Below are 22,946 nucleotides of genomic sequence, written 5' to 3'. Positions count from 1 at the left end.
TGGCCCCTGTCAGCCATTAAAACGACAATTACTTTGGACCATGACAGAAAAGTGGAGCCTTTCATAAAAAAAATGGGGACCACAACAAAACTAAATAAAAATTTGGGACCACAGCAAAACTAAGTAAAATAATGAACAATCTTCAATTAATTAACATAAAATACAGTCCTAAGCAAGATTCGTCAACAATTGCTAACCACATTGGTAAAAAAAAAACTTACCATAGCCCTTTGTGAAGTCCCATTTTCCCGATTCATTCTGCATCTTTTCGAAGATTTTCTTCACTATTTTCTGGCCAAACCTTCAATCTTTTATCAATCACACCTTACAGGTTTGTCGTCGTCATCATCGGTAGTACATTTCCAAGTTATGCTTGTTAATTTGGGGATGCAATTAGGGTTTCTTCAAACTATAATTTTAGGGCCAAAGGTGAAATGTGTATTTTGCTGGTGGTCCCCTATCCTTTTACCTTCAACCGGTAATGAAATATGTTTTCCGATTTTGCCCCTAAAAATATGACCACGTGAGGGGGGCGTGCTATTTTTAGTCGGAGAAATGAGCAAAAAGAGCAATAGGACCAAATTGGCTCATAATTTAAATGTTAAGGATCATTTTGGCTGATTTTATATGTTAGGGACTAAAAAAGTGTTTTTGGCAAATGGTAGGGACCAATTTGATAAATTTCCCAGTTATAATTTGCCTTAGTGAAAAGGGCAGTTTTGTAATTTCAAGGCATTTCGGAGAATTACAACACCGTACCGATGTAAATATTTGCAAACACAAGTTGGTTCCGTTAGTAAAGACGGACGACTTTCTCATAAAAGATCGTATTTTCGAATCTAAAAAGAAGAAAGAAATGTTCTATTAGGGTTGCATTTTACGAAAATTTTAATTTTGTCTTGGTACCTTTTAGGTATGGGATGCTACGGGATGCTCGTTTCACCTTTGTATTTTACCTTGTTCCTTATTTATTTCATTCAGAGGAATTAGAGCACGAAATTGGATTATATTAACAAAAATGAAAGAGGGTGAAAGTGATTAATTATGAGTTGCTACTGTATATTGACTTTTAGTAATTAAGTCAAGCCGCTCAAGCAAAAGAGTATTAGAACCCTCTAAACTTGCGTTGCAAAAGTTTATTGAGTGCCTAATTGCCCTACTAATTAGGATCAATGGGACAAACTCTAGATTTAGAAAAAAAAAAAAAAAGAAGAAGAAGAGCTATTTAAATGTGCTTTTACAAACTGATAAATATATATATATATTAAGCTTTTATAGATCGATCATGGGCAACAGACTTATTCATTAAAATGCCACAAGGGGGGAAGGGGTCCTGCTAGCTGCTTGAACAATTGATAAAAAGTTTGTAGCATTATTTTTCAGGGCAAAGAACCTGAGCGGCCATTAAACTATTGTCAGGATCATGTTTTGGCCATCGAATTATTTTTCATCAACAATTGACCACTAAATAACTTAATCAGTAAATTCGTGCCCATTTCATCGGTAATAGCTCTTAATTTCTGAAATTAGCACTACACGTGGCAAATCACAGGGATAATTTTGTCCAACAATTTATTGACCGTTTACTTACATTAAACATGCCCCATCCCGACCACCATTCTTTTTCCTTCCCTTCATGCTTCCACACCGCCGCCGCCGCCAAGACGGTCCTTTCTGCCAATCCTAATCTCACCACCTCCCTCTATCAAACTCAACAAGGCCTCTTTGGTCTCACCTGGTCCAAAAGCCCATTCGGCACTTGTTCCCTCCACATCTACCTCCTCCTCGACAACCACCACCTTTCTTTTCCACCGTCCCCTTCCTTCCACCTTCAATTCAATCCGCGCTTTACTTTCTGGAAGAAATGAGGATCCAAAACACTTGTTGGTCTTCCAAATACAAGCTCTACTATTGCTCGGGTGTTCTGGGTCTTTCCCGGGCCAAATTCGGATCGAGACCCGACCCCGCATCCGGTTATTAAGTCGCAATTTTCATCGGGGGAGAAATACCGCTCCTTGTTGGGGAGGAGCTGCTACCGCTATGCCAACTCCTAAGGAGCATCGCTGGAAGCGGAGGAGGCGCTGCCAGTGCTAGGCCAACTCCTAAGGAGACGGCGGCTGTCGAGATCAGAAACCAGGTAATGGTTTTGAGAAGAGAGCACATTTATGACAACAATAAAAGATTACATTACACCACCAGAGCTAATATTGGAGGCAGCCAACAAGAAGTAGATGTATCGATTGATTACAGGGCTATCGAGGGTGAAGGTGGCCCCACGTTCTGCTTTTTTTCTTTTCAGTTGATGGGTTTAATGTAAGTGAACGACCAGGAAATTGTTGGACAAAATTGCCCTATGATTTGCCACGTGTAATGCTAATTTCAGAAATTAAGAGTCATTATGATGAAATGGGCACGGATTTACTGATTAAGTTGTTTAGTGGTTAATTATTGACGAAAAATAGTTCGATGGCCAAAACATGATCTTGATAATAGTTTAATGGCCGCTCAGGTTCTTTGCCCTATTTTCCACTACATGCCTTACCCAATTACCTTGTCTTCTAATCCATGCGAATCTGCAAGAAGATAAAAGAGCAGCAAGAAAATATGCATTACTAGCCATTGAATAAACCTATTAGATACCAATTCTGTTTATGAGCTTGAAATCATACAAACAACTGCTTCTGCAATCTTCAATTTGGATTCCATGATTGGACCAAAGTAAGAGTCTTAACATACTACCATAACAATTTCGTGCTACTGCTGCAAGAACAATTTTATATCCTCATGAAAACATCAACAATTCCATTTCTACAATCAGACTTACGAGAGGTATCTGTGTAATCTAAACTAGTGTCCAGTCATCATCAATGGCAAGTCAATGCGATTAATATCAACATTTTGTGCTAACCACAGCACTGGAAAGCATAGCTTCCAATGGATTCATTCAGTAAACAGCCTGCAACTAGAGCTAGTCTATTAACTTTACTATTACTATTCTTATCTTCTATTCTTCTCTTGAACGAGCAGCTCCTCGCAAACATTTGCTTTAGGTGTGATTCAGGCCCTCTAGTATTGTAGCTTACATTTGCATCATTGACAGCAGTACTTGAGATTTTGTCCAGCAGGTTTCTGTTGTCAATCATGACTTGAACTTCAGCTCCAGCCTTTGCTCGCAAGCTTCACTAAGATGCAATCTAATAGCAATTGCTAGTTCCAACTCGGGTGAAGCACCAGTATCCTCTGGCAGCGCCCATGCTTGGTAGAGTTCATCCTTCTCCAGTTGCTGGTCCCAGTCCTTTTCCCTTCTGAGAACCTGTCATATTCATCCCACCCCAGCCATGCACTTTGTACAACATCTACAAAGTCCATTCTTTTTCCAATAAACTGCAGGTTGTTCATCTCTTTCCGGATGGCCCATAGCAAATAAACTGTGAGTGTGATATATATGAGAATATCGATCCACTCTCTATTTAGCACCCTCTATCCAATCCCAAAAGTAAACAACCCTCTTTTCGCTCGACCCATCCCAATGAACTAGTGCAAATTTCCTCAGCTTTGTGGCAAAGCAGTAACACATACTCCAGGGTCTCCTCTTCTCTATTCACAATGTTTGCACCATGGTTCACCCTTCCCAGTTCTGTTCTGCTGAAAATCACTTCATTCATAGGAAGACCCTGGTTCAAGCATCTCCACTGGAACTTTTGAGCTGCAAAAGATACTACCATCCAATTTTGATATCCAGCAACCTTTGTACAGACGTCCTATGGTACTTAGGCTATGAAAGATATTTGATCTAGCAAACTGTTGCCTACCAACTTCAGTTGGCTTTAACCGCCAAGACCAACAAAGTGAGGAAGATGGAGGTTATCCCACTTAATAGGAGATAATTATTATGTAGTCTTAGAAAATTGACAATGAAAAATTAGATGATCTTGGGATTCACCACATGGTAAGACCTCATAAATCAGTAATTTGGAGTATTTGTCAATTATTGACCTTGAGAGATAAATGATTTAGTCAAACACTTCAAAATTGTTGTTATTTCTTTTTGTTATAAGACTCAAATCTGGCAATTAGCCGAAGCCTCCCAAATGATTAGCATATGAGGATTCATAAAATTAAGATTTCATTCCAAAATCTTCTATGCTATTACTCCAACCCTCTAAGTCAGGAAAATTCTCCGGTGCTGATTTTTTTTTAATCTTTCCATAAACAACTGTACTTTTCTTCTATATAAAATCTGCTACTTGCTTTACTCACATGTATTGTATCTACCATTCTTCAGACACCTACTACCAAATTCTTGTTTTCTTGTTTGGTGCGGAGTTTTCTGAAATGCAGGTAGCAGTTCTTATAAAAAAAAAAAAGAAAAAAAAAAGAGGTTAGTTCAATAAGTTTCCATTTGAAAATCCTTCAAAAGTTTTAGAATCACAAACCCTTTTACCGGCACCCCCAGAGTTTAGCAGCTCAATTGCTACTCACTAAATATTTAAGGGGGTAAAACGCAATTACCCAAAATCCAACACAAAACAGATCTGTCATCATTTGCGCTCTCCTCCCACCGTGCTAGAGCACCCTCAACCACCACCCGACGACGCAACTACCACCATCTCCGGCAGTCCCCGAACAGCCACCTTCACCTTCCTCCTGTTGCCGCTCAAAAACCCATTTACCAGTTAGGTCTCTCTTTCTTTCTTTGATACCCAGATCTTTCATTTTTTTCCCTTTATGAATTGGATGCGGATTTCTTATGTTTACTTGTTTATTGGTTTCAGGATGGCCGGCCGAGCTCCAGTTCGCACTATGAACTCAGCCTTCATCGCTATGATTGCTGATGAGGTAAAAGATTTTGAATTCATCATTATTTAGATAATAAAACTCTATGCAGCATATTGATTGTGATACGTTGGAGGGCATCTTTGAAGTTTGAATTGATTTTCAAGGATAGAGCAATTTTTGTCTCTGATGCTGAAAAGGGTTTTTTATCGACCTCACTTATGACTGTTTAATCTAATTCAGTGTTTTGATTTGTGTACTAGGAAGCATATGTGTTGAATTTTTTTTTTTTTTGTTCTGCAGTAAAGACTGCATTTTTAATCTGTTATCCATAGCTGGGAAAATTTGTGAAAAGGGTGGGCTTGGATCCTTAATTAATAAGGGCAGTATAATTTTGGCTATTTCTAAATGCTGTATATACTGACTTTGTAACAAAATGAAGACTCTTTTGGGGTTCATATGTGTGCATTTTTCAGTAAATCATCTACCCATTTCTCATAAAAAGCACAAAAATGGTGCCTTCTTTATTAATTGACCTTTCTATCGTGCCCTTTGCAGAAATTTTTTGTTTATGGAACTTTTTCTTTCTGTCTTTTGAAGTTGGAAGGTCCATCACATTTTTTTTTGTATTGGATTTGTTCACATGTTGCCATATTTCTTAACATTGGATAGTATCTACTAAATTTGATGATATTTAGTGCATACCCTTTTGTATATTCTTATGGGCTTGGAGGTTACAGCGATCATGGCCTATTTAGTGAATCACATGTTGGTTCAAGTGTTATGAATTTGTACCAAGGAATTTATGTTTCGTAATAAGTTACTAGTGTATGAAGTAAGAGGTATGGATAATGGTGCATGGTCAATTTAACACTGCAGCAAGAGATCTTTTGCTTTTTTAATTTTTTCCTCTTTCTGTGGGTACTATTTTCTAACATATTTTGAAGAGGATGGAGTGAGACGTGTTTTTTTGTTATGTTCATTAGAGAATTATTAAAGCCTGATTTTGTTTTCATATTTATTGTCATAACAATCAAAAGAAATTCTTCATTCACCAATTTCCGTGTTTTTTTTTTTTTTTTTTTTTTTTATAATCACTCCAAGGTTCCTACTCCAATACAAGTTAATTGTCTCAGTACAACTTGAAATGATTCTTGAAGTAGTTGCAGATGCATCATAGATATTTATGTAGGTAGACAAATGTAAAGAATGGGATGGGATGTGGTTGATCGTGGGTTTGCTTTTGCTATTTCCGAACAATTACAAGTACATTCCTGGGATGGAAACATCTTTTGACTGTATTGGTGTCAATGGGAAGGGTGCTTCATTAGGGAAATTCACACTATTCTTGACATAGAATACACAAGGGGATACTGTGGAATGATGCTTTAAACTGTGGTTTCTACATCAGGAAGTTAGATATTCTTTCTGTTATGGTTAGTAGAGTGAAATTATTCTCATGACTTACTGTCTATGTAGGACACTATCACTGGATTTTTACTTGCTGGAGTTGGCAATGTAGACTTGAGGAGGAAGACAAATTACCTCATTGTGGACTCAAGTATGCTTTTACACCTAAGTGTTCTCATTGATACATAGTTTTATGTTCAATTATTGTTCATATATTTTACTTCCTGAAAAGAATTGATACATCTTCTCCAGAATTTTAACTTTTTGTTTGATTAAGTTGCGATAAGTGATCAACTGAATATTCAAATGAAAGGAGAAGCTTGAGCCTTGTTGGAATTGCAAGGGCAATGCCAGAAATTAATATGGATAGTAACAGTAGCAAACTATTCTGTATTGGTAGATGTGCAATGTAATCTCTCTCTCTCTCTCTCGTTTCTTTTTTTTTTGGGGGGGGGGGGTTTAAATGTTGGAATTATTTCTCTTGAATGATGGATTTTGAGAAATATCAACCGATTATTGTACTTTCTTAGATGCCATCATCTATTATCCATATAGGCAGGCTTATTTTCAATGTATAGATCTTTTGAATAGTTGAGATTTTTGTCTGTCTTTTTGGTTTAGTTTCTTTGAACTAGTGTTGTGTCCTCTCCTTGATGTGGATGCATAAAATCCAATAATTATGCATATGTCTTTTTATCCTTAGAAGTTTTTCACTTCTTCATCTTTATTCCAAAACCTTCTGTTGGTCACAAATCAATTAAATGAAACTGTTTCAACTGAGTCAAGTTCTCTGTTGATCTTATCACAGTGTTTTGACTTCTTTTCTGATAAGCGTGCAGAATTTTTTTATTTGATTTTCTATTTTTTGTTTAGTCCTTTAGATTTAGTATTATCTTCACCTAAAATGATGTTGCTATTTGCTTGCAAGGAGTTGAAATTTTAGTATGCAGCATAAGGCAAACAGTTAACAACGTCTTGAACTTTTATTTTAGTAGCTTCTTTTGACTGTTTGAAAATGTGGTGCACCCATATTGTGTTTATTTGTTTGTTTTTTAAAATCTAACAGAAATGATTTTATGTTTAGATGTAAGATTATTTTGACAAACCTAATTAGAGGAAATGATGCTTACAATTTAGGAGTTGGAAATTAAATATTTGTATATGTCTTTTTCAGAAAAAATGATCTCACTGATAGTTTATGTTAGTCACCATACTAGTGTGTAGTAAAAGCCTTTTTAGTTGTTATACCAAGTTAAAGCCTTCAAGTTATGTATATTTAGAAAATGATAAAAAATGGAGAGGCACCACAGATTGAAGGGTGCTCCTCCCTTATTTTAGTATGGCAAACAAACACCCAGATACTTTTCATTGGCTACGTGATTTTTTGTTGTTGCCACTTAGGATAGTTATGAAAGTTCATCTCAAAGCCAGAAAAGTTTCCCATCTGTATTAGGTGGTTGCACTCTGATTTTCCTGCTATGATGAACAATCAGTGACTACTTTGCTAAGGAAATGTGCTATGTGGTTAACACTCATTAGTTTCTGGAAAGTGGAATGAAGAAATTTTGGATCACAAGTAACTTTTCACTTTTCATTCTTGGTTGTGTCAGAAACATTTGACATTATGATTGGATTGTTTTTCTCTTAGAAAATGTAGGTTATGCCAATCTTGATACAAACTCATCAATGATCTTGGTGTTTTTTCTTAGAAACAACAGTGAAACAGATTGAAGAGGCATTCAAAGACTTCACGACAAGAGAGGATGTAGCTGTGGTGTTGATAAGCCAATATGTAAGTTCTGCTGATCATATTGTGATTTTCTATACTATGAAACAAAATCCTCTTCCTATTTCAAAGAGAAAGGGGAGGGAAAAAGCTTCATCAGTTGCTTACACGTAAGACTGAACAATGAATGAAGGATCTGTATTTGGTCTTCATGGGTGTATAGCCATGTGGATGGCTGCTTACTTATTTTGTTAATGATCTGTTAATGTGTATGTGTTTATACTTTAAATATAAGACTGAAGACTGCTGTGATGTTTTATGGGATGAAAAAACCTAGTTATTTTAGAAGAAAAATATGTTTGTTGATTTAACACGGCAAAATATCATTTTGAAATCTAAGCCTGGAAAGACTTAAATTTTCAGTGTTGAAGCGGATGTTTCTAAAGTTGGTTGATACTACTTCCGAAGTAATCTATAAAGACATTTCAAATGGTTTAAAACATTACAATGAAAGCCAATCTCTTGTGTCATATATGTTCACAAGGTAGAAATAAACCATCTTTCTCATCAAACTAAAGCCTCTTGTTAGTGCAGAAGTTTTTGAAGGACAAAATAGTGGCATGTGCTGCAGATGTCACTCTGGAAAGGCCACTTGTATGCCCAATGTTGGTCAATAAATACTTTATTTTTTACAAGGTTTTGATGCATGGACATATATTATGCTATTTATGCGAGAAGATAATTTAGTACTCACTCATAAGAGTTGACTTTATTTTCTGTCATGGAACATGGGTGAACCTAGTCTGTGGGGCAAAATGCTGTTCTACCCAAAGGACAAACTTACCACGTAAGAATAGCACTATTGTTCTGGAGAGCACACTCTAAGTATTGAAAGAAATTGGAGTTTCAAAATAGAACATGGTTTTCTGGAATTGGCCGATGGGACTTGAAAGCAACCAGCGAAAACTTCCAATACCATGGTATCCATAACCATGTGAAATTATTAGCAGATGCAATTGAAATCTCATCATGGCATGTTTTATGAGCTCTAGTTCACCAATTGCTGATGTGTTTTAATATCATGGTCTCTGCAGTCGCCATTTTGTAATGATTGGCATTTTGTTATTTTGATCTCTATGTGATTGGCAGTCGCCATGGAAAAAGGAGTTATTTTGATCCCCATGTGATTGGCATTTTGTTTAACACTATCTTTGCCACGGTTGACCCCACATAATGATAGCAATTGATGATTGATAATGTCTTGCCTTTGGCATGCTGATTAATGATAGCAATCTTCATTCTGTGGGATTCACTCCAAGGTTTTCCTAAACTAGGAACCTAATCATGCATGCTTGTCATGTTTGTTCCTTTCTCAATCTTATTAAATCTTTGCTCTGCTTTTTGCTACACAGATTGCAAACATGATAAGGTTTTTGGTTGATAGCTACAATAAACCAATTCCAGCAATTCTGGAGATCCCTTCCAAGGACTATCCATATGATCCTGCCCATGACTCTGTTCTTTCACGTGTGAGATACCTCTTCTCTGCAGAATCGGTGGCATCTGATAGGCGTTAAGCATGTGTACTAGCCTATGTTTTTCCCTTTTTTTTTTTTTTTTTTTCTCTTGTCAAGGATTATTACGCGGTGAAAATATTTTGTGTCGCTTCCCTTTAAATCTTTTTACATATTTGTATTCTTTTCTCGAATTATAATAATATGTTTGGTGTGGTTAATTCTAGCTGCAACTTAAACCATGTACTGCTGGAATGACCTGGGCAACTGGTTAGAATGCATGTAGGTGAAAAATCTTTGGCTATTTAGCTTCATGATAATCTCACATTAATATCTATTTGCACAAGTTCAATTGCACCCAACCATTGTAAGTTTTGTCTGAGGGCCAGCAGAAGATGAAACAGTAAATTAGGTTAACTTATTTGATTGTGTAGTATAGATCAAAGGGTTGGATACATGTGACATTCACCCAATATCTTTCATTGCATCTCAGAAACAAGCAAAGCTCATTTTTAACACCATGCAATAGAAAAATGATGTCTTTGTGGTGAACAAAAGAAAGTCCTATGATTGAAGGATTGCGCAGAAACAAGCATAAAGGAATCTTGGAGGCCAAAATAAGCAGCCAGAATAAAGCATAGGAATCAAGGGTTACTCGCGAATGGTTGGAATGCTCACTCTCTCTTTCGGAGACACTCAAATTTTTTTGTTTTTTAAAATCTTTTTGATTGATCAAACAAAGACACTAGAATGGTCAGAAGAAACAGAGATGATTTTCACCATGTGCAATGACAATCCTTTTGAGCCCTTTGGAGTGTTACAAAGAAGTGGAAATTTTTGTCACATAGCGTGCGATTGAGCATGGGGGTATAAGGAGAAAGAGCATAAATGAGAGGTTTCACGTTCAAGATCTTCTACTTACACTTAAAAAAAATGGTGCAATTGAACATATTAGCTTTCCTTGTAAGCCCTATTTTATGTTGTTGCATAAAATCATATAAAAATAACAAGATCGACTTTCAGTCTTTTCTCCCTTTCCTTTAGGTGTCCTTTGCCTCCAGTAAAGGCAAATATAGTAGGGGCAAATAAATTTTTGGATCTAATTTTTGATATGGGCCAAAGTTAGACACAATGATTTTGAACTTTTGACATCATATTAATACATATATCAATTATCCAGATATTTATTGAGGGAAATTGTAGGAAAATTTTACTGGAGAGGAGCTCAATCCCTTCTTACCAGGACGAGTATCAGAAGATTGCTCTTCATCCTCTCTGGATTTTCCCTCAACTTTAATTACAGAAAAGCAGGATTTTTCCCTCCATATAGGTCTAGAAGCTTCTTATCCAATATCATAGTCCAGTATTTCCAGTCAAATTTGATCATGTTTAGAAGATTCAATGGTTATTTCTCATGGTAATTAGTGTCACATGTTTTGGCATTTTGTGATCTTTACGGCTAAACATGATATATAGACTGGAATCTCTAGTAATTGGAACAATTTGAAATGTACATTTATGACCTGTTTGAAATTTTACTTGCTCTTTTTTTTAAAAAAAAAATTTACAATTTGAAATGTACATTTATGACTTGTTTTTAGCTTTTTTTTTTTTTTCTGAATGTTGTTTGACAAGGAATAATGACATTTTATTGTTGTAGGATTGATAAGAAATTTAAATTTATTTGCTTAACATTCTCCAAAAATTGAATTTAATATGTAATTATTTTCAAGTGTAAATCGGTAGTACGAGTCAACTCATCACCTACCAATCAAATTAGTTTAATTGAATCACTTATCTAAATCAATTCAAAGTTCATTGCATACTAAAATTCGCTTATTAATGAGTGAGTTAAAATTCACTTATTAATAAGTGAGTTTAGACGGATCAGAGTTCATTGTAGGGTTAGCTGTTTTTGGAAGTATTCTGAAAAATTTTACTGTAACAGAGTTTTTATAGTATATTTTGGGATATTTTTAGAAAATATTTTGGAATATTAAGAGTAGAAGAGTTTTTAGAATATATATTAAGATATTTTTTAGACATTAAAAAAAATTTAGACTACTTTTTAAAATATCTTTTAGAGTACTTTTTAAAAATTTTAATAATATTTAAAAAACTAATTTTTGAAAAACTCTTGAATCCAAACAGAGTCATTTCAGAGAGTTTGAGTCATTTCAGAGACATCAGGCCTTCTATTTGTAAAAGCACACAACTCCTACACAGAAGAAAGTGGTCACCTTATACAAAATTTTGCTCAACTTATTTGACACCTTCATTAATGAACACTAAAATGGAAGCTTATCCTATTTGTACTCACCATGGAAATTTCAGCAACAAACAATCATCATGAGGCATGTCAAATCCCAGTACAATACCAGTCTGCAACTAATTTCTCAACAAGAATTCATGGGCAAAGCATGACAGTAAGTCAAGGATGAAATAGAACAAGAACAACCATACTGAAAGTCACTGCTCACATCTTTTGAAAAGTTCCAAGTGTGTACACTTATTTGTGGAACTGTGTACTCAAATGCAGGCTAAGATTTCACGTTTGTACAAGTATTTGTAGAACTAATTGCGCATTCAGTACACCATAAAATTCACTTATCTACAACTATTTGTCAAAATAATTATATTCTCCCATCCATCATATATGCCTGAATCCAGAGGCATCTCATAAACTAATAACATAGTATCCACATGCTATCTCATACAAACCAAAATAAGCCATCATGAAAAGCTAAAAATGTATGAATAAATCAGGAGAGAGTCATATATGCAATAGTAGGTATTAGCCCCATGATGTGAATGTAATCCATGTCATCTCATCTACAATATGCTTCAAGTAACTTGCCTGAACTAAGATTGTACTACAGTGTTTGTTTTCTCATGTGTTTAGCAAGTTCTTGATGTCTCAATGGTTCCTACCATAAAATCCATGATAGCACACTTCAACATATTATCAGTACAGAAACACAATTTGAACACTTTATTATACTTGAAGACAAAGTGGAAAATTAACAGTTGAATTAGATGTTTTATTTGCCAGTATGAGCTCAAATTGAACATGCTGTCCTTGTTTGATCAGCTTATGAAAAGAACTTTCTAAAATATTTCCAGGATCAAAACTTAAAGTCAAGATACAACAAATACAAAGTGTTTATGGTGTATTTCTGAACAAAAAGTGATTTGTTACTGTATGTTCATTTTGGAATGCAAACAGGAGAGAATAAATTATGTACACCTATTGATCAAGCGGAATCCACTCTAGTTCTAGTTCTATTTCCCCAGATTCTACATTCTGCAGCTTGAGTGATACAGCTTGTTTCACCTTTCCGTCAATTATGTTTACAGTGCTATCTTCTATCAGAGCATTGTCATTTGATTTCAGCCATTTCCCAATCTGCATGTTTTGAAACATCCCAGCATCTCCAAATGCCATTGCAGAGGTTATCATTGGCTGGATATCAATTTCAGCTTCCCCCATTATGTCATCAGCAGAAAATGTATCATGATCATACACTTGCTGCAGTCACAAAGCAGAAAAAAAATGTAAGTAAAAAATAATGGAATGAACAAATGATAAGATAAAGCGAAAAACCCTTGCTGGAAGAATTAAGACACCAGAGACCAATTCCTTATCACAACTTTCCTATTTTTATTCGATTTAATGACCCTATTTAAACACAGTTTTTCGCTGCTCACTCATCCTTTAACGCAACCACACTAATTTCATTATTTTTCACTTTTGACCTGGATAAACAATTGAAGTTATTCTTACCGCTTAAATGGAAATTATAAAAACTAACACTCAGATGTCATCAGCAAATGTAATAAGGCTTCTTTGCACAAGTTGTATGGGAAGTGTCATAAAGATAAAGCAACTAATGGCAGAAAAGTTTATTTACATACAAATGGCAGAGAAATTTATTTACACACTTAGAACATCAGCTTAAGAGCGGGAATACATACTATTTTTAAAGAATAAGCACGTGGAAGTATAAAAATGTACATCATCTGCCTGTTCACATACATTCCACCTCATCGAACAATAATAACAATAGACATAATGGCGGCAAAACATGGGCAACAAGTATGGTCTAGTGGCCATATGGACTTTGAGAAGGAATTATAACTCCATTGTCAACAAATTCTGCCTGATATGCATCCCTTTCTATCAAACTCCAGAACAAATGTCCCACTTTCAGAATGAACTGAATTGGAAACAACTTCAATGTACATGTACAATGATTCATGAGTTTGAGAGAATAAGAGCATTGAAAAAACAATCATGTGACGCACGCATGACTAGTAACTTGAAGAACAATGACAGACAGCTTGAAGGAAATTAAGCCACCTTACTACAGACCTTTCCCAGAAATATAAGCAGCACAAAACAGCAAGAAACTAAAGTAAATAAAGTAATTTATGATATTTGTAAATATATATGGAGTTGAAAGAAGATTTATAGGAATTTTGTAAATAAAGTAAATTTATGATATTTGTATACCATTTGAAGCTGTACAGTAGAAAAAAGGTATAACAATGAGGGAGGGAGGGAGCGGGAGAGAGAGAGAGAGAGAGGCAAGCATAAGTATTACCATCTTTACAGCTCCATAATTTTGAGGAACAGAAAGCATGAGTTCCTCATTCCAAACTGGATTCAAGTTGCTCTTTACAACAGCTGTTTGAGCCTTCTATTAACCAAAAGACAAAATTGAAACGGTAAAAGAATACCCTTAAGATCTGAGGCGATAAATGCATTATCAATCACAGAAAACATTGGGAGGAAAAGAAAAAAAGAAAAAAGCATTTAGCATCTGACTTTTTCAGAAATCGAACATACACTGTATTCTAAATGAAAATATAGTAAAGAACCATCGCTTTTATTTCCTTCCAAAAATATATGTATACAAGTAAGAAATTGGCACCATCATATTCATCAAGTAGCAAGGATAAACAAGATTGTCTGATCCAGACAAGTTGCAACATTAAGTACAACACATTCTGTGATATCATAATGAAATGGGATAAACTACTGCATGATCATACATTGAAAAGTCTGGAAACACTCACAAGCTGTAACATGATATTCTTCAGTCACAAAAATCCAAAAGGAACAGAGAGCAACCAACCTGTTGTCCAAGAGTCAGGACAACATATGGATCACTTGACAGCATATCTCGGATAGCTAAATTTGTGCCTTTGACTACCTTAATCTTCAACATCCCAATAAACTCCACCATACCTTCCTGTCACACACTCAATATCAGCTGCAGATTAGTGTCACACAAACCACCAAAAGGCAGACCACTTGAATCCTGTTCACAGGTTGACTATAAAGAGAACCATTAGATATTAACTTTCAACTGAACTAACATGTATTCTTTTTCATGGGGTGGAAATAGGGGGAAAAAAACACAAAAGGAAAGCATCCTTCTGAACCACTATGGACATGAAAGAGGAATGTTGTCACTCACAAATGCTACAACAAAGGCAGTGGTCACATAAACCATTAGATTGCAGTCAGCACTCTAATGGTTACAATTCTATATCCTGACAATCTCTAATAGTGATTAAAAGATTCCAAAATTTCAAAGTACTTACCTTAATCGAATTGCCACTTTTAATTTGGTAAATCTCTATAGCATTAGTAACTAGAAAGGGACCATGTAAAAGATTAAAGAATAATTATCTTGCACCTTGGATAATTTGAAGAATTTAAAACATAATTATCATATACTTCATCTGGATAATACTATACCCTGACATTTGCAACTAGCAATGGCACACCGATTGCATTTGTTTAAGAAACGAAGAAGAATGAGAAAGCCCTTAATAAGCTAAAATATTTGGACCAAGTTCCTGTTAGAGAAGTCAGATGTGTTTGATTTGCTAGCTATAAACATTCATTATTTTGATCCAATTCATGAGAAAAAAAGTTAGAAATAGTATGGAATGGTTAATTTTTTCCATCCAGATCCAACGAATGTTAAAAAAATAAAATAAAATCAAATCAAAAGTACTAAATCCAAATTAAAAATTTGTGTGCACAACCTTTTGGTGTCTTTTTGTTCAATTCTGATGTTGTCATGTCCAACTTAACTGAGCTGGAAGAGAAATAGAACTATACTTGCAAACTTTCTGTATCCCTTTATCTCTCACACCTCTCCTGTTTCTGCACTCTCTCTCTCTCTCTCGCTCCCTCCCTCCCTCCCTTCATGCAGTACAAATTACAAGAAACAACACATCCAAGGATACAAGTATAACAAAAGAGGTAAACAAGAGATTGTAAACTTGGGAGAATGTCAATAGAACATAAACAAGGTTTCCAATGCATTTTGGTTAACCAATTTGTTTTCAGACAGTGCAAGATTTAAGGACCAGAATTGCCAGTAGACTCATTATCCACTTACTTCACAATGGCATCGTCGATACCTTGCCAAATATTAAACCGAAATTCCGAGACTGTAGACCAAAAATTCGCAAGATTGACAGAATATGATTTGCCCATAATACATTAATGAACTAAAATTAACTCCAAAGAGCTCATAATCTGCTCATAACTTTCACAAAATAAAATAAGAATTTAACCACAATTTATCATGTCATGATTTATTAATCCAAGAAATGTTACATTCTTATTTCATATTGTGTGAATGATCATCTTATGAAAATCGATAGGAAAGTGTTACTGTGCCTTGATTGCAATATCTAAAATAAAACGGCAAAGAAGATAATTCTGGAAACAAGAAGAATATTGAAAGTGTTCACAAACTAAAACCAATAAGAATGTGCTTTATGCTAGTCCTATGACAGCTTCTGAATCATCCACTTTCAATTAGAACAAATACGAGCTAAAAGGTTTGGCTGCCAAACGATCCATATCAAGTTGCAGAGTATACTTTTTATGTTAAGAACGTTATATTCATACATAAAGCTTCAACTACCATCATGCAATTTCGAGTGACTTTGATGTACAAATCGTTAACTTTCTTAATATTTTTCAGAAGCATTTAGAAGAACAACTGCAGTCATTTGTCATTTGCAACTTTTACACATAAAAAACTATAGGTTCTTTCTAATCATATCAAAATTTTCAATTTTCCTTTGCAAGTATTTAAGCAGAAACACCAATGTGAGAGGAACAGAAATTGTTTCTGATCCAAACCTTTAGATGGTAAATGCTATTCAAGGCACAATTACCTTTAGGCAGGATGAAAGAAAGCTTTTTCATCAACAATAGTATGTCAAGAAGAAAGAGATCATCAAGTAAGTTGCACTTGCAGCATTACTAATACTTCATTAGCTTTAGAAATCCATTCTAGTTTAGATATTAGATGGACAAAAATCGACACATCGACCAAGTTAGGAAAACCTACTGAGGCATGTGATGAACTTGCACTTCTGAAGGTAGACATAATCTTTCTGGAAAGACTTGTTTGGAGAGAGCTCGACTTTGGAGCTGACAAGATACGCAAACTCGGTTTCAGAAATTCTTGACGTTCATACTTAGACCTACAAAATTGAGAGAAAAATGAAAATTAAAAAAAAAAAATGAAGTGCCCAGCAGAAACGTTGCCTCCATGTGTCAACTGTTTTTATCTATTTGTAGATCTAATCAGAGTAATCTAGCTAAACAACTATAAAATAAATAAATAAATAAATAAAACATTTAAGTTTCAAAAACAAATCTCTCTATATAAGAGCCAGACCAAGTTCATATCAGTTGAGAAACAAAAAGGGTTCTCCAGCTGGTATGACCAAAATATCTTGAATTAACATGAAAAAAGGCTTACATAAATAGATAGTAAATACAAATTGATATCTTTAAATATTCCCTAACCTAATGAATTTTGAACGTGCATCATGGGTGGCATCTGGTCCAGGCTTTGAGATTCCTTCAGGAATATAAGCTTCATAGATAGAATTTGCAGAAGCATTTCCTCCAACCTCAATCATCGACTCAATTTCGTCATCAGACCATTCATCTAAGGTCACGGATAAAACCTGCATGTGATAGTCAGAGAGATTTAAAGCTTTGACAGACCAAAGATCTGTTAGTATTCCTGTTTGACAAGAGACTAAGCTATGAAAGAAAAAGACCCAAACCGCTGTTTTCAACCTAAGGAAAAAATTCATCACACAAATGGCTTCTGAAGCTTTATTCAGAAGTTTTATTCAGCTCAAACTTTGTCCAAAGGAAGTTCATTATTTATTTGTTACTCTCAAGGGAGTTTTTTGGTCATAAAACAAACCATGTAAACCTCTATGTAATGTTTTATAAAATAGCTTGGACAAAAGTGATTTAAAGAGAATCAGGTAATTATTTTCTTGATTGATTATTGTTCCAGAAAAATTACATCTGTGGAAGTGACCAAATGAAGCTTTCCAGAGGCTGTTACTTAAACAGTGTATCTCCAACCAAAAAGAAAGAGGATCCTTTCTTGGCATCCATGAAAATTGATTTAAGTAAAATTGCAAAACCAAGTAGCAAGAGTGAAACTTAACCTACTCCTGAAGAAGAATCAGAACCTTTTTATGGTCTTCCTGCCATCTGTGATTACCATGTTTCGTAGCCCTTTTTACTTTTGACATGGCATTACGTCTAAATATTTCCATCAAAATCAGTGAGGAAGATTTACTAGGACCATTACTCTTGGAGCAATGGGAAAACCTTAAACAGTAAATTAATGACCAGAATATCACAAATTTTTCAAAATATAGGACTTTAGAACTGTACATCCAACTTGGTACCACTATGTAGCCAATCATGCTAGCAATTAAGATACTCGTTTTTGGGGGAAAAAAAAAAAGGAGACTGAAAACAACCAATCTCAGAGCTGAAAACCTTCCCCTTTTAATTGATAAACAGATTTATTTGTCAAGCCTCTTTTAGCATTAACTAGTTGAATCATTGAATATATTATAACAAACAACAAAAAGTGACTTTTCTCCAAAAGACATTCACTCGATATCTCACGTTGTCTGGTTTCAGGAGGTGTTTGTTTTCGTGCACAACTGAACATTTTGGGATCTTTCTAGTGTATCACGGTTGAGCTTTTTATATATTATCTGTCTCCAGGGAGGAGGAAAAGAAATGTATCAAGAGCAATTACCTTTGAGATATGTGAACCAAGGCTCCTGTGAACACCACAGCACTTCAAGCATATGAAAACTCCAATATTGGCCGACCTGAAAAGTCAGTATACAATCTGAATATCCGTGGAAAGGAGAACACAAACAAAACGATAGGAAAATCTCTAAATAATTAGACTCATTTAACTGAGAAAAAATTTAGCGTGCTCTGCTAGGTTACCTTTGTTACCAGATACCATTGGATTAATTTTGTCTGGAAAAAAACTGGTCAAGAAGAACCAGTAAAAGTTGGTCCATAGATTCGTCTTAATTGCTAGTTTTGACATAAAAGGTGTAAGCCAATCATAAAAGTGGGATGCTAAATTGGAGAGCCGAATAAGTTTATTCAGACTAGGTTACCCTGTCCAATCTATAATACTAGAAGTCTATAACCATTAGGAATATGTTATTGGGGTTGCTGCCATGACATTCTCCAATTGGAGATGGATAGGGACCTCTATCCTAGGCACATGAATCACATGTGGCTTCAAACAAAAGTATACTGTTCTACAGTTGATATTAAGATCCTAAAACATTTAGCATTTAACACTCCGAGGTTCCATCTAAAACATAAGAACAACCTTGAAGCCATTCAGCTGAATGACATCCCCCTTCCTTGGGGGAAAAGCTAGATTTGTTAATCTGGTGTGGTCATCCTAATACTGTTAGTCAAGTACCTACTTTTGAACTGGGAAGCAAAACTATGACATGCTTATGCCAAAATTCAGGCCACCTAGGAAAATTGATTTTCACCAGTCTAGTTGAGGATTTATGGCTTTTCGAAGCAAACAAATTCATGCCAAAATGAAATTATTATGGAAACAAAAGAGAACACACATAAAACAAAGCCTCAACAGATTCCTTGTTCCCAGTAAAGGAGAATCTCTGAGATTAAGTATGATCATTACTTTGACCAAGGCCACATCCATTTGCAGCTAGGAGAAAAAACATCCAAAAATCATGAGGTTAACTTCAGCCAAAGATACTGTGGAGTAGGGAATTTAACACATATCTCTAGCTGGGAAAATAAAATGAAGACGACAATAGTGATAAAGAGAGGTAAAAAGATGCAGTGTACCAAGATTATTCCAGCAGAAGAAACTTCAAATTACATTTTTTCCCAAAGAAAAAAATGGCTGTATAATTACATACTAGTGGGAAATGCACACCCTATGTGTGTGCAAATTAAAAGAACAATTATAAGGAAAAACAATAAGCAATTATTAAAAGCTTTTATTAGGTTGTGTAGTGCGATTTTTTTTTTTTGGTGTGTTGTTAAACAAAAAAGGAAATAGAATTATTGGCAGTTAATTGGAGGTTTCTGCCAATTAGCATTTTAGTGGGAGGATAAATAAGGAAAAACAAAAAGTGACCAAAAAAGTTTACACCGCACTCCTTCCTCTCCCTTTACATATAAAACGATAATGGGTATGACACCATCATATCAGGCACCAGAAGTTCAAATTACTGAATAGAAATTATAGGTTCTGGACAATGTGATCAAAGATCAATTCTTTCTCCCTATGTACTTAAACAAGATAAGCAACGAGACAGCAATCATGCTGACTTTTATTTTAGAGCCTCTGTTATCTTCAGTTCATGTGTAAGTACACAAGTTAAAATAACTTTGGTTTTGGGCAATGGGATCTAGGATTTTAGTCACAAGGCTGTAAGCTTGTTGACTTTCATTTCAAAGACTATAGACAATCATTAACTGCACAGAAAAGCAATGGAGTTTTAGGAAAAATGAAGATGTCACTGCTCTCATAGGCAAACCTACTCTTTGTTGCGTGCAACTATAACTTCTTCACAGCATAGTAAGATAAAAGGATGAACATGAGCAAAAAAGATGAAAACAAATTAGAACACAAGCTAACGGGTAATATCTAAAATGAAATATATAAGGTGCAAATATGGGATAAACTTTATTACACCTAATATTTGCAAGCCGAGAAAATTAGTACTGTAGTAACTACCAGAAATTGAAGGTATCTAGCTGCAAAGACTTACGCCCATTTAGGTTCAGGAGCGGAACAATCTGCACAAACACGATTATCTCTTTGAAGCAAAAGGTCGTTTAATCTTCGTTTACCTGTCGAGTCAACAAAGATGAAATCACAAGCCTTGAGCCAAAAACTTGTCCCCAATAAGGCAAAACATGATCCAAAGTTTTATAAATCCTGGCCGAGGAAGTAAAAATAAAAACTCTGCATGACTGGTATAGGTCAGGCCTTTACATTTGATCATCCAAGGGCTACTGTTAGCATGTCTAACTTCACGGTAGGATGGCTAGACTAGTATGACACAAAAATGGCTAAAAGTAGTGAAAGTTCTGCCCAAAGTGAATTATTATCAGATTCCGCTCTAGATCAAGGTAAAATTTCACTTTGAAACTTCCCAACATATCACACCTTACCCCCTTTGATCTTACTGAATCCAAAAGGATTTTAAGATCCAGGTTATATTCTGGAAAAAGTAAACAAAATTCAAGAACACAACATCAAAATTAAAAAATTGAAAGCAAGTAGCAACACCTAAATGTCGAATTGCAATAAAGCAACAATATAAGCAAAAGATCTTTAAATCTGACATGCAAGATTCAAATGTCAAATTTTGTGCACGGTAAAAAAAAATTGCAATTTCAGCTAATATGAGATCATCGAGTCACTCCTCTATGGGCGAAACCAGAAGTAAAACAGAGGTCTCAAATTCCATATAGACGCACAAAAGAACTAATTAAAAGAATGAACTTTTAGCTTTGGTCCCTGAGTGTTTAGGACTTCTGGTTTCCGCCAATGCGTTTCAACACATTCACGTGAAAACTTTTTTTTAACTTTGCCATTTAAGGGGAACCGGCAGCTAAGCTATATAAACAGAACACCGGTGACTAATATGCATGAAGTTAACTCTTACTTGTCCTCGATTAGCATAAACTATAAACTGAAGAGACTTAAAGTGTCACAATCATAAGATAAGAGACTGAATGTACATAGCATCAAACATCAGGTGTAAAACTGCACTAATCCACATAACCACACTTGAATGAAACTTCAGAAAGAATTATATGATACCTGAAGTTGGTCTCCCAGGGGCTGATTGACGGTAGCTCATTGCTCTCTTAACAGGCCACTATCATGAACCAAGTTAGTCCTTGTCAACAACCTGGAAAATGTCTATCTCTTAGTACATAGGTAATAAACAATCCAATCTTTTTGAGAATTCATTTCTTGAATCAAAACCAGCAAATCCCAGATAAACTAAAGAAGAAACATTTTTTCTAACTTACAATTATCATTGGACATGAACCCTTTTCAAATAATTGAAAGTTTGGACAAATGATTCCATCCAAATTACAAATTCAAAGTAAGACAAAAAAACAGCTAACAAATATCAATCAGAAGTTTATTGAATTAATGAATGGCCCTCCAAAGATCATTCACCAACATGAATGAAATGATGATGCACTGAAAATATCAAAACAATCGAATCTACAATAAAGAAAAAAAATGAAAGATCTGAAAAAGAAAAGTGTGAGAAAGTTTCACCTGGGATTGTCAGGATTTGCTCGCACACTTGGAATCAGATATTGTGTCCAGGGAGAGAGAGAGAGAGAGAGACAGAGAGAGAGATGGGAAAAGTTCACAGCAGCAAACAAGGAAAGGCAGTTTTATTTGGATTTGAAATTCAACCATAACAACTGTAATATTTTCTTGAGTTTGTTGGGAGTCGGGACGGCAGGGAAAGAATCTGCAAACAACTATATATATATATATATATATATATATTGGTTATTGCATCTTTCTTTTCTTTTTTCTTTTTTCTTATAGAAAAATTTTCTACTTCCACGTTGGATAACACATGGTCACTTATAACAAATTTAAAAAAATAAGAACAAATGAGAATTTTTAGTAAATTTATGTTTTATTAGGAAAATCTTTACGTCACAATGTTTTGGTATGTTATCTCCTTGTGGAGAAATGGGCATAAAATGGATAAATTAGGAGGCATATTCAAGCATGTTCTTTCATAAATTCGTGAAGATTATTTGTTTCTACTTTTGTTTTCTTTTGTCGTGTTTGGGTGATATAATTTATCTAGAGGCTCATTTCTAATGGTTCCAATGTATTTTTCATTTATTCTTCTATTATATTTCCAATTTCACTGTTTATAAGCACAGGATTGGGTTAGATAGTAATATGAGAAGAATCGTTAATAGAAAGTTTTTTTTAGGGAAGTCTTTTTTATTTTTTTAAGACATCGTAATTCGTAAATTCAAGACCTTCCACTTAAAAAGAAAAAATAAAACTTCATTGTTTATTTCCTTCAAAAAGGAAACAAGTTGGAAGGAAGAATTTGAAATTGGAGGAAGTTAATGAGAA

The 22,946-nt window shown here is 34.9% G+C and overlaps 2 protein-coding genes across 3 annotated transcripts; one reads left to right on the top strand and one right to left on the bottom strand.

The window, feature by feature from the left end:
- The first annotated feature begins 4,521 nt into the window (after positions 1-4,521).
- On the top strand, positions 4,522-9,652 carry LOC140014343 (V-type proton ATPase subunit F). 2 transcript variants are annotated; one of them, XM_072065072.1, is made up of 5 exons: positions 4,522-4,680; positions 4,776-4,839; positions 6,256-6,337; positions 7,896-7,978; positions 9,325-9,652. In XM_072065072.1, exons 2-5 carry the CDS (start codon positions 4,777-4,779, stop codon positions 9,487-9,489), a joined length of 393 nt encoding a protein of 130 aa, XP_071921173.1. In that variant the 5' UTR covers positions 4,522-4,680; position 4,776; the 3' UTR covers positions 9,490-9,652. The 2 variants fall into 2 exon arrangements, with proteins under 2 accessions (XP_071921173.1, XP_071921174.1); XM_072065073.1 differs by having other exon boundaries at positions 4,541-4,675.
- A 2,866-nt stretch (positions 9,653-12,518) lies between these two features.
- LOC113722281 (ADP-ribosylation factor GTPase-activating protein AGD12-like) lies at positions 12,519-22,253 on the bottom strand. The gene is made up of 9 exons (XM_027245684.2): positions 22,113-22,253; positions 21,639-21,729; positions 20,578-20,659; positions 18,549-18,624; positions 17,276-17,439; positions 16,812-16,947; positions 14,565-14,681; positions 14,031-14,126; positions 12,519-12,955 (listed from the first exon to the last, which is right to left on the bottom strand). The coding sequence occupies exons 2-9, from the start codon at positions 21,676-21,678 to the stop codon at positions 12,674-12,676; spliced, it is 993 nt and encodes a 330-aa protein (XP_027101485.1). The 5' UTR covers positions 21,679-21,729; positions 22,113-22,253; the 3' UTR covers positions 12,519-12,673.
- Between the last annotated feature and the right edge of the window lie 693 nt (positions 22,254-22,946).

The sequence above is a fragment of the Coffea arabica genome, chromosome 9c, assembly GCF_036785885.1.
Source record: "Coffea arabica cultivar ET-39 chromosome 9c, Coffea Arabica ET-39 HiFi, whole genome shotgun sequence".
NCBI lineage: Eukaryota > Viridiplantae > Streptophyta > Magnoliopsida > Gentianales > Rubiaceae > Coffea > Coffea arabica.
Note: the sequence above shows the minus strand (reverse complement) of the source record. Positions and strands in the feature narration are given on the sequence as shown.

Coding starts and splice junctions, on each gene's coding strand:
- LOC113722281 (XM_027245684.2), bottom strand. CDS start 21,678: ATGAGCTACCGTCAATCAGCCCCTGGGAGACCAACTTCAG. Junction 18,625..20,577: donor GCTCCTGAACCTAAATGGGC/GTAAGTCTTTGC, acceptor CTGACTTTTCAG/GTCGGCCAATATTGGAGTTT. Junction 14,127..14,564: donor TCCTGACTCTTGGACAACAG/GTTGGTTGCTCT, acceptor TTTGGTTAATAG/AAGGCTCAAACAGCTGTTGT.
- LOC140014343 (XM_072065072.1), top strand. CDS start 4,777: ATGGCCGGCCGAGCTCCAGTTCGCACTATGAACTCAGCCTTCATCGCT. Junction 4,840..6,255: donor TCGCTATGATTGCTGATGAG/GTAAAAGATTTT, acceptor CTGTCTATGTAG/GACACTATCACTGGATTTTT. Junction 6,338..7,895: donor TTACCTCATTGTGGACTCAA/GTATGCTTTTAC, acceptor GTTTTTTCTTAG/AAACAACAGTGAAACAGATT.